General features: G+C 46.0%; 1 protein-coding gene across 5 annotated transcripts in view; it reads left to right on the plus strand.

Annotated features, from left to right (window-relative positions):
- The window catches only part of LOC110489414 (trafficking protein particle complex subunit 9), a 288,194-nt gene that overhangs the window by 56,697 nt on the left and 211,507 nt on the right, over positions 1-19,990 (plus strand). For all 5 annotated transcript variants that reach the window (XR_005041280.1, XM_036970672.1, XM_036970674.1 and 2 more), the window contains 2 exons: positions 8,215-8,300; positions 18,763-18,889. Coding sequence is in view for 4 of the 5 variants with exons in the window: in XM_036970672.1 (XP_036826567.1) it covers positions 8,215-8,300; positions 18,763-18,889 (213 nt within the window). In the remaining variant the exon portion in view is untranslated. The remainder of the gene's footprint in view (positions 1-8,214; positions 8,301-18,762; positions 18,890-19,990) is intronic.

Consider the following 19,990-nt stretch of genomic DNA (forward strand, 5'->3'; position numbering starts at 1 on the left):
TCAGTGGAATGTGGTGCCTGGTGCTCAGTGGAATGTGGTGCCTGGTGCTCAGTGGAATGTGGTGCCTGGTGCTCAGTGGAATGTGTTGCTTGGTGCTCAGTGGAATGTGGTGCTTGGTGCTCAATGGAATGTGGTGCCTGGTGCTCAGTGGAATTTGGTGCCTGGTGCTCAGTGAAATGTGACATTTTCTCTCTCTCTCTCTCTTCTTTCTCTTCTCTCTCTTCTCTCTCTCTCTTTCTCTCTCTTCTCTTTCTTTCTCTCTCTCTTCTCTTTCTCTCTCTCTCTCTCTCTCTCTGTCTCTCTCTCTGTCTCTCTCTCTGTCTCTGTCTCTGTCTCTGTCTCTCTCTGTCTCTCTCTCTCTCTCTCTCTCTCTCTCTGTCTCCATCTCTCTGTCTCTGTCTCCATCTCTCTCTCTCTGTCTCCATCTCTCTCTCTCTCTCTCTCTCTCCATCTCTCTCTCTCTCTCTCTCTCTCTCTCTCTCTCTCTCTCTCTGTCTCTGTCTCTGTCTCTGTCTCTGTCTCTGTCTCTGTCTCTCTCTCTCTCTCTGTCTCCATCTCTCTCTCTCTGTCTCCATCTCTCTCTCTCTGTCTCCATCTCTCTCTCTCTCTCTCTCTCTATCTCTCTCTCTCTCTCTCTCTCTCTCTCTCTCTCTCTCTATCTCTCTCTCTCTCTCTCTCTCTCTCTCTCTCTCACTTTTCTGCTGGGGAATCGGTTCTAAACAGTCTGCAGTATGCTATGTTTGTGTGTTTATTTCTGAGCTGTGCTCTCCCCATTGTCATGTAAATGTGATGTTCTATTAAGCAGATTGATGCTGAGCCATAAAACAGGGGATTCCTATAATGGAGATTGCGGTGAAAGGTGACAGAGATAGAGCGGTGTTTGTCAGACCATGAGACATCCAGAAAATTGGTCTTCTCACAAAATCGTCTGATCGGTTTGAGACTCTCACGAACACAATGGGGTTCTCTGTTTTGCTCTACGACCCCCACAAGCATCTTGGGACTCGTCTGAAGTCAGTACTGCCGATCTGCCAACGTCTATGTAGCTTGCGAACAGTTTGGACTACACACTAAGATGACCCCTTTGACCTCTCGGTTGTTATGCTCTAGGACGCCCACAGGCCTCACAAGACTTGTCTGAAGGTCCCCCGGTACCAATCGAAAACATGTATGGAAGTATATGGAAACTAACATGTTTCCTGATCTTTCGTGTAACTCTCAGCTATAGGATAGACACTTCAGAACAAACGTCCTTTAGAATATTTTTGGGGTGCAATATCTGATGTGAATCTGTTATTCAATGCGTCTGTATGGGCTAATAGCTGTAAGGCCAAATTTAAAATGTTGAATCAAATATATATATTTTTTTATTCTCAAAGGGGTCTTAATAATGCCTCTGTCTGTTTCAGCTGTATATATGCATACAGAGAGATAAAGGTGTGTGTGTGTTTGGTTTTACCATATTTGTGGGGACTAGAAGTTTTCACAAGGAAAATTTGGACAACTGGGGACCTTTCGACTGTCCCCACAAGGATACTAAAAACAAACGTGTATGTATCTACTTGGTGTGTACGCATGTGAGAAACAATGAAAGCTTACTAGCTAGATAGTAAATGTCATTTTTTGAATTGTGTATTCTATTTTCTCCCAGTGCGATAGTGTTGCTACTGTAGGGGTCTATGTGTGTGAACATGCTCAAAGCTAGGGAACCTAGTCCTCTTTGTTTCTATATAAACATCAGTGTGTGTGTTGTTTCTATTGTTTTTGTTGTTATATTTCATTAGATTTCCAGGCAGGGGTCAGGCTGAGGTCACACATTGCCTGTGATGGTAGACATGAGCACATGTTGTGGGAATGTTTGGTTTAATACATAGAATGTTCCTTTCAAATGTGGAAAGGCGGGATGCAGCAATGTGTTATACAAGATGTGTTACGGCTTATTTGAATGGGATAACACGGTAGTAGTGGCAGTTGATTGGTTGAAATTGTTCTCATATGTTGTTCCTGTCAATTGTTATTTTACCATGTTGTAGCTTTGTTACATTCCTCTCCTGGATTAGCCTAGGCTCTCCAATTGGCCCGCTATATAAATTGATTCAGGAGTTTATGAATAGCAAAAATGCTTGGCAGAAAATACCAGGTGTGATTTGCGAAGCGATGGTTAACTGTCGAAAGTCTGAAGTGGCCCCTGGGCAAAAGGCCCAGAGCGAGAGGGACAGAAAGGGAGAGACAGATAGGGCAAGGCCAACGGGGGCGAGAAACAGAAAGGGAGAGACAGAGAGGGCAAGGCCAACAGGGGCGAGACCCAGAGAAAGTGAGAGGGACAGAAAGGGAGAGACAGAGAGGGCAAGGCCAACGGGGGCGAGACCCAGAGAAAGTGAGAGGGACAGAAAGGGAGGGACAGAAAGGGAGGGACAGAAAGGGAGGGACAGAAAGGGAGGGACAGATAGGGCAAGGCCAACGGGGGCGAGACCCAGAGAAAGTGAGAGAAACAGAAAGGGAGAGACAGAGAGGGCAAGGCCAACGGGGGCGAGACCCAGAGAAAGTGAGAGGGACAGAAAGGGAGAGACAGAGAGGGCAAGGCCAACGGGGGCGAGACCCAGAGAAAGTGAGAGGGACAGAAAGGGAGAGACAGAGAGGGCAAGGCCAACGGGGGCGAGACCCAGAGAAAGTGAGAGGGGAGATGGGTAGTAACAACTGGCTGTTCATAGTTGGAACAGCGTGAATATTAAGGGGGCTTCAACTTCAAAAGCTGTTGATTTGTGTGTGTGTTGGTATCTGGGGGAGGGGAGGATGGGAGAAGGGATGTAAAGTAAATGAGTAGCAGAGAGAGGGGAGAGATGGGTAATATATCTCCTCTGTCTCATTAGGCGCGCAATGAGTCTCAAACATGAACTGTTTTTCATCACTTGAAACAGACCACTCCCAACTATGCCAGGGCTTGTTCTCACAGCACAGCAGCACGTATAGTGAACTCTAAAACCATCTCAAAACAACCACTCCTCATCAATGTGTTATGAATGGATTATGAAGTCCTTAAGTAGGTGCCCTTCAAATAAAGAGTTACCTTAATTACTTATAGTTTTATAAAACTCACATCTCAAATCTTTAGACGTTAATTCCTCTGTTAATTTAGGTCATTTTTCTTATGTCATGACTGGAATCCGTTGCTGCATTCTGTTGTATGAAATGGACTCTTTTGACACGGAGAGAAACCATATAAAGCCTGCTATCCTTAGGCAACAGATGCGCTATGTGATGAGGCAGTGTGGTCGTGCTCCTCCTCACATTCGGGCACTAAAGCTCTCTCTGCTCCAGGATACTGTGTGATGAGGCAGTGTGGTCGTGCTCCTCCTCACATTCGGGCACTAAAGCTCTCTCTGCTCCAGGATACTGTGTGATGAGGCAGTGTGGTCGTGCTCCTCCTCACATTCGGGCACTAAAGCTCTCTCTGCTCCAGGATACTGTGTGATGAGGCAGTGTGGTCGTGCTCCTCCTCACATTCGGGCACTAAAGTTCTCTCTGCTCCAGGATACTGTGTGATGAGGCAGTGTGGTCGTGCTCCTCCTCACATTCGGGCACTAAAGCTCTCTCTGCTCCAGGATACTGTGTGATGAGGCAGTGTGGTCGTGCTCCTCCTCACATTCGGGCACTAAAGCTCTCTCTGCTCCAGGATACTGTGTGATGAGGCAGTGTGGTCGTGCTCCTCCTCACATTCGAGCAGTAAAGCTCTCTCTGCTCCAGGATACTGTGTGGTCGTGCTCCTCCTCACATTCGAGCAGTAAAGCTCTCTCTGCTCCAGGATACTGTGTGGTCGTGCTCCTCCTCACATTCGAGCAGTAAAGCTCTCTCTGCTCCAGGATACTGTGTGATGAGGCAGTGTGGTCGTGCTCCTCCTCACATTCGAGCAGTAAAGCTCTCTCTGCTCCAGGATACTGTGTGGTCGTGCTCCTCCTCACATTCGAGCAGTAAAGCTCTCTCTGCTCCAGGATACTGTGTGATGAGGCAGTGACAGCAGCAGACCAGGGTTTTAATACTTCAGCTGGACTTGATTAAGCGTGCCTGCCTCAATGAACCAATAGAACAGTTGCAAAAGTGCAAACCCCACCAGGCAGGCTAAAGCAAACACTCAAAAGTATTAAAATAAATATTCCAAGTAGTATTTGAACCCTGGTTTGCCTACTACTACTACTACTAAAACGTTCGATTTCCAAACGACGCCAACAGGCTTACTCTACCAGTAAAACTTTAATCTAGAGACTACTCCTCAAGGTTTGTCGAAACCTTGAGAGTAATGATGAATCAGCCTACATCAGCGTTGATAGTGGGTCCTCTGGCTGGGTGTCTGTATGTTGATGCTGTCTGTTTGATTAATGGATGAATGGATTGGCTGCTCGGGCGTCCATAACAGGCTGCTGGTAGTCAGATACAGTACACCCATAACAGGCTGCTGGTAGTCAGATACAGTACACCCATAACAGGCTGCTGGTAGTCAGATACAGTATACCCATAACAGGCTGCTGGTAGTCAGATACAGTACACCCATAACAGGCTGCTGGTAGTCAGATACAGTATACCCATAACAGGCTGCTGGTAGTCAGATACAGTACACCCATAACAGGCTGCTGGTAGTCAGATACAGTATACCCATAACAGGCTGCTGGTAGTCAGATACAGTACACCCATAACAGGCTGCTGGTAGTCAGATACAGTATACCCATAACAGGCTGCTGGTAGTCAGATACAGTATACCCATAACAGGCTGCTGGTAGTCAGATACAGTACACCCATAACAGGCTGCTGGTAGTCAGATACAGTACACCCATAACAGGCTGCTGGTAGTCAGATACAGTACACCCATAACAGGCTGCTGGTAGTCAGATACAGTACACCCATAACAGGCTGCTGGTAGTCAGATACAGTACACGCATAACAGGCTGCTGGTAGTCAGATACAGTACACCCATAACAGGCTGCTGGTAGTCAGATACAGTACACCCATAACAGGCTGCTGGTAGTCAGATACAGTATACCCATAACAGGCTGCTGGTAGTCAGATACAGTACACCCATAACAGGCTGCTGGTAGTCAGATACAGTACACCCATAACAGGCTGCTGGTAGTCAGATACAGTACACCCATAACAGGCTGCTGGTAGTCAGATACAGTACACCCATAACAGGCTGCTGGTAGTCAGATACAGTACACCCATAACAGGCTGCTGGTAGTCAGATACAGTACACCCATAACAGGCTGCTGGTAGTCAGATACAGTACACCCATAACAGGCTGCTGGTAGTCAGATACAGTACACCCATAACAGGCTGCTGGTAGTCAGATACAGTACACCCATAACAGGCTGCTGGTCGTCAGATACAGTACACCCATAACAGGCTGCTGGTAGTCAGATACAGTACACCCATAGCAGGCAATGATAGATACAGCATTACATCCATAGCAGGCCAGGGTGCCAGATTCACCCACTGTGATACATCACTGTATGAACGTGGGGATAAGGAGGTGAATCGACTGTGGAAATGTATTTTGTGTGTGAGGGCTGTTAGACTCTGTCAGAATGCAGGCAACTGTTAGTGTTTGTTTGCCCCCCTGCTAATGCACTGTGCCTCTTCTCTCAGCACGACCCAGCAATAACATATATAGTTCCGTGTGTGTGTGTGTGTGTGCGTGTGTGTGCGGATGAATGGATTTATGGATCCATCCTCTCTGACTACCTAACACAACCGGCTAACAGTTTACACACCGATTCATCAGTGCTTTGTAAATCAATACGATAGTAGTAGTTTTCCTACCTTGCTTTTCAACTAAGGTGTACAAATAGACGAGCAAACTGAAAGAGACAAGTGTTCAGTCTTTCCTTCTGCCTCTTCTTCCGGAATGGAAATGGCATTGACCCCAACCCTGGCCTCATCATACCCAGCCAGCTTGTTACAGTACTGAAGCTTTGACGGTGTGAATGAAAAGCAATAAAAGCTTATTAGAGTGAGTTATTTCCAGACATGTTTGATATTAAAGAGACAGTCCAGATTCCATTTCATGCAGTTATTCCCTCCGTGTGAGTGTCCCAACGTTGCAGGGACTGCCACACGAAGGGAATAACTTCAAGGGAGGAAAAGCACTTGAACATTCGTTTACAAAGCGCTGATGAATCAGTGTGTTAACTGTTAGCCGGTTGTGTGTAGGACTGTCACACATACACACACACACACTGTATAAATGGTGGTATAGTTTGTTCTAATACATCATTCAGTATCCTACTCTATTTCACACGCATGTTTTATGCTCCATTGCACGGGCAACATCTGCAGTGCCTGTTTTGTTCTGTTCGCTCCAACAGGGTCCTCTTTGGCAATGACAAGGAGCGGAATGTTCGCTAATGAGACTGGTACTCGGGCTAGCAACACTCCACCACCACGTTTCATATTCACCCTGAGGTTCTGAAGTGTTGAACCTTTCTGCTGGCTCTTTAATCTGGAATGGATGAATGGCCAGGAGCCTCGCGGTACGGGGGGAGGCTTGGGGGCGTCTCCCAACAGGTCCCCATATTGAGGAAGTGCAATGTGAAGGGAAAAGGGTGCCGCTTGGAAGCAACTGAGATGGTTGCAGCTCAGCTCTCCTCAGCTCTTTCAGAGGCGTATTTCACATGTAATTGGCTCTATGAGGTGGATACCTGAGAGGCAAACCTGGGGTTGTGAGAGGCTCAGTTGACCATTTATATTATAGAAATACCCTTCCTGCTTCTCCTTCTTCCTGCTTCAGACTAAAGTTTTAATTTCCCAAGGTGCACGCCGGTAGTTGATTTTACTCTCCGTAAACCCACCTAGTCCTGGGCTCAGAATATGGAGATGTGTGTGTTGCTCGGGGCTTAGGCTCAGCCAGGTCCTCTTGTGTGATAGTTGAATGCGTTTAGAGATTGGACTGTCAGAATGGAGATGGAAGACTGTAGTGTGTTTGGTAACAGAGCTGTTTCTCCACCTGTTTCATTGTAATCTCCACCTCAGAGTCCCTCCTCCCCGGTGCTACTCTGTCTCCCCTGACAAGCTAGTGCCTGATCTGCTGGATCGGGACCATCTTGTATCTCATTATAGGGTCTTTCAAGGAACTTTCTAATAGCACAATCCTGTGCAATGGTAATGAGAACCACAGGAGGTCTTGAGAAGGACTGGCTAGAGACTAAAATGGTTAATGTAAGGAATAGAAAGAGATTTAAAAACCAGAAGAGTGCATAGAATACCATTAATCACATAGCGCATCAGTGTTTCCCCTATATTCATTTAGCAGCGGTGGTCTGCTAAATTGTTGCTACTGCTGCAAACAATATGATGTAATTTACAAAATATTTTTGGGCACTTTTAAAATGGATTATCGTTGGCTCAATGACTGGAAGTCATGCTACCGTTTCCAACACGGCTGAAAACTCCCCTAGGGGAAACACTGCACATGCTTTGCCTTATCATCTCAAAGTTTTCTAACAGCAATATAATATAACACGGTCATCTTTAAAGTTTGCACTTGGTTGCCTCGTTTTGTCAACTGACCTGACGCTGAACTCTGAACTCTGACACATCCTTTACATCCTGCTGAGCAGCTCTCACCGGCAACACTTGAATTGGTTTTCCATTGCCTCAAGTCAACTGTTCCTGCGTGGGCTAATGGAATACGAAATTCAATGTGCATGTTTGCAGAGCCAGCAGCTCAATCTATATCTTTTTTTGTTTATTTGCTTCACTAAAGTCATTAATCATTAACTTGTCTGTCTGTGCGTGAGGCACAATGAGGTAAATATTTGTATAAAACAGGATGGGTTCAATTGCTATTGAAATACTCTGGCATATTGAAAATATAACTTCAGACTTAACACATGTTTAAGTCTAAAGTTATATATTATTAAGTTCAATATTATTTCCACATCCCTAAATTCTATGTACATATTACCCACAGAATTGTAATGATATATTTGTAAGGTATTTTCTGACTAATGAACAGTGGGGGAAGATTATGCCAAAGGGCAATAGGCTGTATTCCAACCTACTGTATGCTGACACCGTAGACATGTGCCAGAGGCTGTGGCTTCGAGCGCTAGAGCAACCTCGGTCGCCCACGTGCTTGAACTCATATTTGTCTGTGTGTTGCATGTACATTTGTTGCTCAGGCATGTGTTGCATCAGTTTCTCTGATGTGTCCTTCTATGTCCTCAGAGTTCCGGTGGGTCCAGGGAGATGTGTGTGAGGTCCAGCTGATGGTCTACAACCCCATGCCCTTTGAACTCCGCGTGGAGCACATGGTGAGGGAAGCACTACTTCTGGATACTACAACAACACCACAACTTAATAAAAGTCCCTGAAAAGAAGTTGTCAGGGCCCCTCGGGGTAAAATAAACTACCCTCATCACATCAGGGGCAAGCCATTCAACAGTGATAATGTCTTGCAGTTATCTTTGATGACCTCATTAAAGTCGAGCTAAAAGCCCTGTTCGGACACTTTAATGCAGTCATGATGGTACAGGACAGGGCCAGAAACTGGGCCATCCTTCTCCACTGACACTAAGTGTACTGGAACAATGTAGGAGGAGTGAACCCATGTGCTGTTATTACGGTTTATAGTTCTCCTGCTATTTATCCACACTGCCGCTAATAAGGTAATGAGAGGAAATGGCCATTTTTCCTCCCCTCTCCTTTTTCTTATACACTCTCTCTCTCTCTCTCTCTCTCTCTGTCTCTCTCTCTCTGTCTCTCTCTCTCTGTCTCTCTCTCTCTGTCTCTCTCTCTGTCTCTCTCTCTCTGTCTCTCTCTGTCTCTCTCTGTCTCTCTCTGTCTCTCTCTGTCTCTCTCTGTCTCTCTCTCTCTCTGTCTCTCTCTGTCTCTCTCTGTCTCTCTCTGTCTCTCTCTCTCTGTCTCTCTCTGTCTCTCTCTCTCTCTGTCTCTCTCTGTCTCTCTCTGTCTCTGTCTCTCTCTCTCTGTCTCTCTCTCTCTCTGTCTCTCTCTCTCTCTCTCTCTCTCTCTCGCTCTCTCTCTCTCTCTGTCTCTCTCTCTCTCTCTCTCTCTCTCTCTCTGTCTCTCTCTGTCTCTCTCTCTCTCTCTGTCTCTCTCTCTCTGTCTGTCTCTCTCTCTCTGTCTCTCTCTGTCTCTCTCTGTCTCTCTCTGTCTCTCTCTCTGTCTGTCTGTCTCTCTCTCTGTCTCTCTCTCTCTGTCTCTCTCTGTCTCTCTCTGTCTCTCTCTCTCTCTGTCTCTCTGTCTCTCTCTCTCTCTCTGTCTCTCTCTCTCTGTCTCGCTCTCTCTGTCTCTCTCTCTCTCTCTCTCTCCCTGTCTCCCTGTCTCTCTGTCCCCCCCCCCCCCCCCTCTGATTGCTTGCACTGTCTCACACACTTTTGTCTTTCTTGATATGTCTGTGTGGTTTAAGCTCTCTCTCTCAGGATCACTCATGCATTTGATTGTTGAATCAAACCACTTTGCTACTCGATGATGGAAGTGTTTGTTTACGGATGCACCGATGTGGCACAGACGGCATTGAGACGCACAGCAATCATCTGCCTCTGTCTACATACACACGCACACACAAGCACGCACAAGCACACACACAACAGCCATACTGTATCGTCACGAGGCGCTGCTCGCTGTGTGCTTGAAACTGATGCAGCCCTTAATTGGACACTAGAGCGCAAATGGCCATGGAAGGGCATATGTATGTGTGTGTGTGTGTGTGTGTTTAATGTCTGACTGTGCACAATGACAGGAGCCCCAGGGCCTGTCATGTCCAAGGTGTTGCTGTATGTACCTGGTTGGGCCTGGGTAATTATCAACCTCTGGCATGTCGGAGCAGAATGAAGTGTGTCTGTGTGTCTATGTGTGTTTAAAACACGTGTTTTGAGGCGCCAGGAGAGTGGAAGGTCAAACCGCGATGAGGGATTATTTTCTTTGCTGTCGAGGGGGTCCTAAAACTGTCACTTAGCCAGCGAAGAGACAGACACACACACACACACACACACACACACACTCATCATTAGCCACTGACTCCCCACCTGCGGATGGATAGATGGAAGCACAGATGGAGACAGAGACCCCGTCCTTTTTTACCTCCCTGGCAGCTGGCAGCCTGAGGTGTTATGTGATACAGTACAGGTGGCATGCAGGGTGACTTGTCCTCAACACAAAATATGGTGTTCATCATGACCTGACTTGACCTGCCCTGAGTTCACACACAATGTTTTATATTCAGTACTCTAGTTACGCTTGATTGAGCATTCCTGGCACAATGAAACCAACGGAATAGTCCCTAAAGTGCAAACCCTGTTCATCTGTCACTCCAGGCAACCTCAACCAGACTATGAAAGTCTATGAAAGAAATCCAATAGTATTTAAACCCAGGTATGTTGATGGCAGCGACAGGCAGGCTGCTGCTGAGTGTTCCTCGCCTAATGCAGGAACCATGGAGAGATGGTTTGAGAGATGGAGGGGCGAGATGGAGAGATGGTTTGAGAGATGGAAGGGAGAGATGGAGGGGATAGATTGGAGAGATGGTTTGAGAGATGGAGGGGATAGATGGAGGGGAGGGATGGAGGTGAGAGATGGAGGTGAGAGATGGAGGTGAGAGATGGAGGTGAGAGATGGAGGTGAGAGATGGAGGGGAGAAATGGAGGTGTTAGATGGAGGGGTTAGATGGAGGTGTTAGATGGAGGGGTTAGATGGAGGGGAGAAATGTAGGGGATGGATGGAAGGGATAGATGAAGGGGATGGATGGAGGGGAGAGATGGAGGGGAGAGATGGAGGGGATGGATGGAGGGGATAGATTGGAGAGATGGTTTGAGAGATGGAGGGGATAGATGGAGGGGAGGGATGGATGGGAGAGATGGAGGGGATAGATGAAGGGGTTAGATGGAGGGGAGAAATGGAAGGGTTAGATGGAGGGGATGGATGGAGGGGAGAGATGGAGGGGATAGATTGGAGAGATGGTTTGAGAGATGGAGGGGATAGATGGAGGGGAGGGATGGAGGGGATAGATGGAGAGATGGGGTGAGAGATGGAGGGGATGGATGGAGGGGATGGATGGAGGGGATGGATGGAGGGGAGAGATGGAGGGGATGGATGGAGGGGATGGATGGAGGGGAGAGATGGAGGGGATGGATGAAGGGGTTAGATGGAGGGGAGAAATGGAGGGGATGGATGGAGGGGATGGATGGAGGGGAGAAATGTAGGGGATGGATGGAAGGGATGGATGGAGGGGATGGATGGAGGAGAGAGATGGAGGGGAGAGATGGACGGGATAGATGGAGGGGAGAGATGGAGGGGAGAGATGGAGGGGATAGATTGGAGAGATGGTTTGAGAGATGGAGGGGATAGATGGAGGGGATAGATGGAGAGATGGAGGTGAGAGATGGAGGGGATGGATGGAGGGGATGGATGGAGGGGATAGATGGAGGGGATAGATGGAGGGGAGAGATGGAGGGGAGAAATGGAGGGGATGGATGGAGGGGGGAGATGTAGGGAATAGATGGAGGGGATAGATGGAGAGATGGTTGGAGAGATGGAGGGGAGAGATGGATGGGATAGATGGAGAGATGGAGGGGATAGATGGAGAGATGGAGGGGATAGATGGAGGGGATGGAGAGATTGTTTGAGAGATGGATAGATGGAGAGATGGTTAGAGAGATGGAGGGGAGAGATGGAGGGGATAGATAGAGGGGATAAATGGAGGGATGGAGGGGAGAGATGGTTGGAGGGATGGAGGGGATAGATGGAGAGATGGAGGGGATAGATGGAGAGATGGTTGGAGGGATGGAGGGGATAGATGGAGAGATGGAGGGGATAGATGGAGAGATGGAGGGGATGGATGGAATAGATGGAGAGATGGAGGGGAGAGATGGTTGGAGGGATGGAGGGGATAGATGGAGAGATAGAGGGGAGAGATGGAGAGATGGTTGGAGGGATGGAGGGGATAGATGGAGAAATGGAGGGGATAGATGGAGAGATGGAGGGGATAGATGGAGAGATGGAGGGGATAGATGGAGAGATGGAGGGGTTAGATGGAGGGGATGGAGAGATGGTTGGAGGGATGGAGGGGATAGATGGAGAGATGGTTGGAGGGATGGATGGGATAGATGGAGAGATGGAGGGGAGAGATGGAGGGGATAGATGGAGAGATGGAGGGGTTAGATGGAGGGGATGGAGAGATGGTTGGAGGGATGGAGGGGATAGATGGAGAGATGGAGGGGATAGATGGAGAGATGGTTGGAGGGGATAGATGGAGAGATGGAGGGGATAGATGGAGAGATGGTTGGAGGGATGGAGGGGATAGATGGAGAGATGGAGGGGATAGATGGAGAGATGGAGGGGATAGATGGAGGGGATGGAGAGATGGTGGGAAAGATGGAGGGGATAGATGGAGAGATGGAGGGGATGGATGGGATATATGGAGAGATGGAGAGATGGTTGGAGGGATGGAGGGGATAGATGGAGAGATGGAGGGGATAGATGGAGAGATGGAGGGGTTAGATGGAGGGGATGGAGAGATGGTTGGAGGGATGGAGGGGATAGATGGAGAGATGGAGGGGATAGATGGAGAGATGGAGGGGTTAGATGGAGGGGATGGAGAGATGGTTGGAGGGATGGAGGGGATAGATGGAGAGATGGAGGGGATAGATGGAGAGATGGAGGGGTTAGATGGAGGGGATGGAGAGATGGTTGGAGAGATGGAGGGGATAGATGGAGAGATGGAGAGATGAAGGGGATGGATGGAGGGGATAGATGAGAGATGGAGGGGAGAGATGGAGGGGAGAAATTGAGAGATTGGGGGGAGAGATGGCGAGATGGAGGGGAGAGATGGAGGTACTCACCTAAAAGGCCGACATGCCACTGGTTGAGAGAAGTTGTCATTATTTTTAGGCAGAATTATGTGAGGTTTTATGTGTTGTTGGAGGTGCATCTTGGTCAGTTTAGCTCAGAAAATGCCGCCCTCGTCAATTTGCCAGCATAGGTGGCAGCCTAATCCTGCCTAATGAGCGGCCCGGCCTGGCTCCCACCTCATAAACAATCTCACATTGGATAGGCATGTAAGTGGTTGTTTACCTGAGGTCGAAATGAAGTTGTTTGTGTACTTGCAAAGATCTCTTAGTTATTATTGATTATGAGTATAGATAAAAGTAGTATCACCTGGTGTGAGTGACGCTTTACATGTTAGCCTTCTTTTGAAGTCCTGTAAATCATTTCAACTTTAGGGTTCAAGGATGGAAGACTCAAACTGTTATGATGGATGTAGATAATTTGGTGTGCAAAATGAGAAACTAGAATGAATCATCCATATTTGAGAGGCTGCTGCTCAGACTAGCCCATGTGTTCTGTCTGGTTGTCCCTCTCCACAGAGTGAGGTCTCTAGCCTAGACAAACACATTCTGAAGGAAAGGTTACTGTAAAGTAGAATGAAGTGACTTCCCTATCAGAGCTGGCTCATTAGTGTCTGACAGCGTTACGCGCACCAGCGCCTCATGAAACTCACCTGGACTCCATCCGCTCCTTGATTACCTTCCCTATATCTGTCTCTCCCCTTGGTTCCTTCCCCAGGCGTTATTGTTTCTGTTCCAGTTTCACGTCTGTGCGTTGTTCGTGTTTTGTATTATGTTTCATTTAAAAAATTAAATCACTCACTCCCTGAACTAGCTTCCCGACTCTCAGCACACATCGTTACAATTAGTAATACATGTACAGAACCAGTCAGAAGTTTGGACACGCCTACTCATTGAAGGGTTTTTCTTTATTTTTACTAGTTTCTACGTTGTAGAATAATAGTGAAGACATCAAAAATATGAAATAATACATATGGAATCATGTAGTAACCCAAAATGTGCTAAACAAACCAAAATATATTTGAGATTCTTCAAAGTAGCCACCCTTTGCCTTGATGACAGCTTTGCACACTCTTGACATTCTCTCAACCAGCTTCATGAGGCCGTCACCTGGAATGCATTTCAATTAACAGGTGTGCCTTGTTAATTTGTGGAATTTATTTCCTGCGTTTGAGCCACTCAGTTGTGTTGTGACAAGGTAGGGGTGGTATACAGAAAATAGTCCTATTTGGTAAAAGACCAAGTCCGTATTATGGCATGAACAGCTCAAAAAAATCAAAATGAAAGAAAAACCATTGAATGAGTAGGTGTGTCCAAACTGTTGGTACTTTACATGATGCGCTGATGATGAGAGAACTATTAGGTTACTGAACCATGCAGTTCTAACGATATGATCAGGCTAACTAACTACACACACACCACACCACGTCACACACCACACCACACACACCAGACTGATCGTTAACAATAGCGAGTCGGGCTAATTAACCTTTTCAAGAATGGATGCAAATGAGTTATTTCCAATAGGTTAACTTTGATATTTGTTTTCCAATAAAGGGGTGTAATCTTTATTCTCTCTCTAAAGTAGCAAGAGGGATGGCTTTGTACATTACTGTCACGCCACCAGAGAGGCTCTCTATGACTGGAGACATATATATATATATATAATGGTCTCCTCCGTGGCGTCACCCAGCCAGCCTAATGATCAGAGACTAGATGTGATGTGCATTTGACCACCTATATAACTGATGAAGATGCTTCACTAGCATATTTCTCTCTGAGATAGTCGAACCTCCCGATCTCCCCCACTGTGTTACTGTGTAGGACTAATTTCCAATCTCTCCTCCTCTCCTCCTACAGCAGAACAGACAGCCTTCAATTTACACTGTTGGTGTGTGTGTGTGTGTGTGTGTGTGTGTGTGTGTGTGTGTGTGTGTGTGTTTTTCTAGTTTCCTCCTTTCTCTCTCACAGTGAGAACAAGAGCAATTTTCTCCGTGGGAGATGGCGGTGCCTGCTTGGGCTCCAGGATATCAGGGCTAGATTAGGATGATGGATTACAGGGAACACTGGTAACTGCTCTCACGAACCCTACCTCCCATCACAGCACTATGGTACTGAGGCCTGAGACAACCTCCCTCCCACCAGCTCACTGAGAGGCTAGGTTTCAATACTCTTATGTGGTTTCCTCTCCTATCTTACAGTGTTTCCCAACTCCGGTCCTCCAGTACCCCCAACCGTACATCTTTTTGCTGTAGCCCTGGACAAACGCACCTCATTCAACTTGTCAGTGACTTGATTAGTTGACAAGTAGAATCCGGTGTGCTTGTCTGGGGCCGCAATGAAAACGTTGGGGCTACTCAAGCACCAGACTTGGGAAACACTGCTTTATGATATCGGGCTATTAGATTACCATGATTGATTATAGGGATCTCTGGAAACTACTGTGGGGCTGGATTTCTATACTCTGAAGTTGCTTCCTCTCCTCCTCCTCCATTCCTTCATCTGCAGTTATGGTAGGAACATTACAGGGAGCAGTGGAAACAACTGCCACCCACTACGGCACTGGGACAATTATGGGGTTTCTCTCATCATGTCACATTAGAACAGTGGAATCTGATTCATTAGATTCACTTGATTTAGTTTCGAAGTGAATTTAACGCTTATCAAGTCAGTTGTGACACTAAATTACATTGACAGGTGTCTGTGCGCTATTTTATGATCATTTTAGCGACTAAGATGTCCTGTTGTTCCAGTTTAACCGTTGCTTCATGCTCAGTCTCTGTTTGTGTTTAATTAATAGGGCCGATTTTGAAGTGGAATTATTTGACACTCTTCGATAACATAGTATCAAGTCATTTTAATGAAGCTCCACTGATAGCATACATTTTAATGAACAACTGCATTGTATGTCAATATATTATTAATATATATATGTGTGTGTGTACAGTTGAAGTCGGACGTTTACATACACTTAGGTTGGAGTCATTAAAACTCGTTTTTCAACCACTCCACAAATGTCTTGTGTCGAGTCAAGGTCGAGTCAAGGTATTGGAGTGGCCATCACAAAGCCCTGACCTCAATCCTATAGAAAATTTGTGGGCAGAACTGAAAAAGCGTGTGCGAGCAAGGAAGCCTACAATTCTGACTCAGTTACACCAGCTCTGTCAGGAGGAATGGGCCAAAAATCACCTAACTTATTGTGGGAAGCTTGTGGAAGGCTAACCAAAACATTTGACCCAAGTTAAACAATTTAAAGGCAATGCTACCAAATACTAATTGAGTGTATGGCCCGTCAGGAAGTCCAGGATCCAGTTGCAGAGGGAGGTGTTTAGTCCCAGGGTCCTTAGCTTAGTGATGAGCTTTGAGGGCACTATGGTGTTGAACGCTGTGCTGTAGTCTATGAACATCATTCTCATGTAGGTGTTCCTTTTGTCCATGTGGGAAAGGGCAGTTTGGAGTGCGATTGAGATTGCGTCATCTGTGGATCTGTTGGGGCGGTATGCGAATTGGAGTGGGTCTAGGGTATCCGGAGGGTGCTGTTGATCTGAGTCATGACCAGCCTTTGAAAGCACTTCATGGCTACCAACATGAGTGCTAGTCATTTAGTCAGGTGACCTTCGCTTCCTTGGGCACAGGCACTATGGTGGTCTGCTTGAAACATGTAGGTATTACAGACTCGGTCAGGGAGAGGTTGAAAATGTCAGTGAGGACACTTGCAGTTGGTCCGCACGTGCTTTGAGTACACGTCCTGGCCATCTGGCCCCGCAGCTTTGTGAATGTTGTCCTGTGTAAAGGTCTTGCTCACATCGACTACAGAGAGCGTTATCACACAGTCGTTCAGAACAGCTGGTGCTCTTGTGCATGCTTCAGTGTTGCTTGCCTCTAAGCGTGCATAAAATACATCTAGCTCGTCTTGTAGGCTCGCGTCTCTGGGCAGCTCACGTCTAGGTTTCCGTTTGTTGGCCCTAATATTTTTCAGATGCTAGATGCGGATGTTGCCTGTAATCCATGGCTTCTGGTTGGGATATTTACGCATGGTCACTGTGGGGACGACGTTGTCGATGCACTTATTGATGAAGCTGGTGACTGATGTGGTATACTCCTCAATGCCATTGTATGATTCCCGGAACATATTCCAGTCTGTGCTAGCAAAACAGTACTGTAGAGTAGCATCCACATCATCTGACCACTTCCATATTGAGCGAGTCACTAATACTTCCTGCTTTAGTTTTTGCTTATAAGCAGATTTGCAGATGGTCAGATTTGCGAAATGGAGGGTGGGGGAGGGCTTTGAATGCATCTCTGTGTGTGGAGTAAAGGTGGCCTTGAGGTTTTTTTCCTCTGGTTGCTCATGTGACATGCTGGTAAAAATTTTGTAAAACTGATTACATTTTTTCTGCATTAAAGTCCCCGGTCACTAGGAGAGCCGCTTCTGAATGAGCATTTTCTTGTTCGCTAATGGCCTTTTTGAGTTGGTTGAGTGCGTTGTTAGTGCCAGCATCAGTCTGTGGTTGTAAATAGACGGCTATGAATAATATAGATGAAAACTCTCTTGGTACATAGTGTGGTCTTCAGCTTATCATAAGGTACTCTACCTCAGGCGAGCAATACTGTACCTTGAGGCTTTTTTAATATTAGGCATCGCTCACCAGCTATTATTGACAAATAGACACACACCCCACCCCTCGTCTTACCAGATGTATCTTCTCTGTTCTGCCGGTGCATGTAATATCCCGCCAGCTATATTATCCGTGTTGTCATTCAGCCACGACTCGATGAAACATAAGATACTACAGTTTTTAGTGTCCCATTGGTAGGATAATCTTAATTGTAGCGTATACATTTTATTTTCCGATGATTGCACGTTAGTCAGTAAAACGGATGGTAGTGGGAGTTTACTCACTCGCGTACGGTTTCTCAGAAGGCAGCCCGACCTGCGCTCCATTTACCTCCGTCTTTTCTTCACGCAAATGAGGGGGATTTGGCCCTGTTCCCGGGAAAGCAGTATATCCTTCTCGTCGGACTTGTTAAAGGAAAAAGCTTCTTTCAGTTCGAGGTGAGTCATCACTGTTCTGATGTCCAGAAGTCATTTTTGGTCATAAGAGATGGCACCATCAACATTATTCACAAAATAAGTAAAAAAATAAGTTACAAACAATGCAAAAAAACAAACAAATTAGCACAGTTGGTTAGGAGCATGTAAAATGTTAGCTATCCTCTTCGGCGCCATCTTATCACGACACAACTGATTGACTCAAATACATTAAGAAGGAAAGAAATTCCACAAATTAACTTTTAACAAGGCACACCTGTTAATTGAAATGCATTCCAGAGAGAGAATGCCAAGAGTGTGCAAAGGGTGGCTACTTTGAAGAATCTCAAATATATTTTGATTTAACAGTCTTTTGGTTACTATGTGATTCAGCTCCACTAAACCCCTCCCATCTATCTCTGAACAGCATCCAGTTTTGATTTCTATTTGCCATATATTTTTCAACTGTGCTGTGATGTTTCACAAAAGTTCTGAACCTTTCTATTCTCATAGATTCTACAGATTGTAAATTAAAGATACAATTTTTGATCGATTGACTGTGAATATTCAAATTACCCAGCAGTGCTATTTGCAGAGTTTGCTCCAGGTAAGCGTTGCAATTCCTCAGTCATTCCTGAAACTGCCACCAAAAACAAGCTACATATGGACAGTACCAAAACAAATTATCTAATGATTCTGTCTCTTCGCAGCAGAATCTGCAGAGCTGGGATGGTTGTACCCCCCATTTATATAACATTCTATTATAATTTTATTGAAAAATTAAGTATAGTCACTATTAGTTTTATGAATTATACTCAATGGTAACCTGATTTAACGAGTAATTTCACTGACTAATCTGTTGTCCTCTGTCCTGTCCAGGGTTTGCTGACGTCGGGCGTGGAGTTTGAGGCCCTGCCTGCTGCCCTGTCTCTCCCTGCGGAGTCTGGGCTCTACCCCGTCACCCTGGTGGGGGTCCCACGCACCGCAGGCAACATCAACATCAACGGTGAGTCTAGCACAACTTTACCCGTACAAATGAACACTGCTTACACAGGAAAGAGCATCATTGAAATGGAGATGGCTTCCTCCCTGACAACTTACTTTTACCAAATACAAAGATTGGTTATTAATAGGCGTTCTTTTGATTAAATTATCAGTCATTTTGGGACAAATCATGTGCAGATTTTTCACTAAAATGTAAAAACATTGATGTGTGCCGTGACGACCAGCAGACAGACCTCATGTTCTCTGCCTCCATTCTTAAACAGGTTTGTAACGGTTTTCCTCCTGGGAAGGAGAGGCGGACCAAAATGCAGCGTGGTTATAGTTCATGTTTTTAATATAGGAAAACTCAACATGAACATAACAAAAAAAATAAATGTGGCAAAACCGAAACAGCCCTATCTGGTGCAACAAACACAAAGACAGGAAACAACCACCCACAAAACCCAACACAAAACAGGCTACCTAAATATGGTTCCCAATCAGAGACAATGACTAACACCTGCCTCTGATTGAGAACCATATCAGGCCCAAACACAGAAACAGACAAACTAGACATCCAACATAGAATGCCCACTCAGATCACACCCTGACCAAACAAAACATAGAAACATACAAAGCAAACTATGGTCAGGGTGTGACAAGGTTAAACGAGGACAAAGAGACATGTCAGTTCATCTCAGCTTTGTTAACCTCAGTAGCTTGGGATATTAGGGTAGCTTTAATTCCTATGATCGACATAGTCATTGAGTCTTAATCTTGCACCACAGTAATTGCCTGTAATTTTGTCCCCATGGTTAAGACAAGTGACTTGATTGTCTTTCTCCAGAGGATGGGGTGGGGGTTAATTGTGTGTGTGGGGTTAATAGAGGAGGGTCTCAGATTGTGTTGTAAACCTTTCTAATGTCACAACAGGAGCCCCAACTATAGACTCACAGTTCTGCTTGTCCCATTTATATTACATGAATAGGTAAGACTGTTTTCAACATAGGATGATTGGGTAGAAATCCTTCATGTGTGTTCTCAATGTCAAGTTATTGCAGTGCTTGTTAGTCCTTGGTTTTTTAGGGCACTGACTTTTACCTCTCCTTTTCCCTACTGTCTG

This window comes from Oncorhynchus mykiss, chromosome 32 (assembly GCF_013265735.2).
Source record: "Oncorhynchus mykiss isolate Arlee chromosome 32, USDA_OmykA_1.1, whole genome shotgun sequence".
Classification (NCBI taxonomy): domain Eukaryota; kingdom Metazoa; phylum Chordata; class Actinopteri; order Salmoniformes; family Salmonidae; genus Oncorhynchus; species Oncorhynchus mykiss.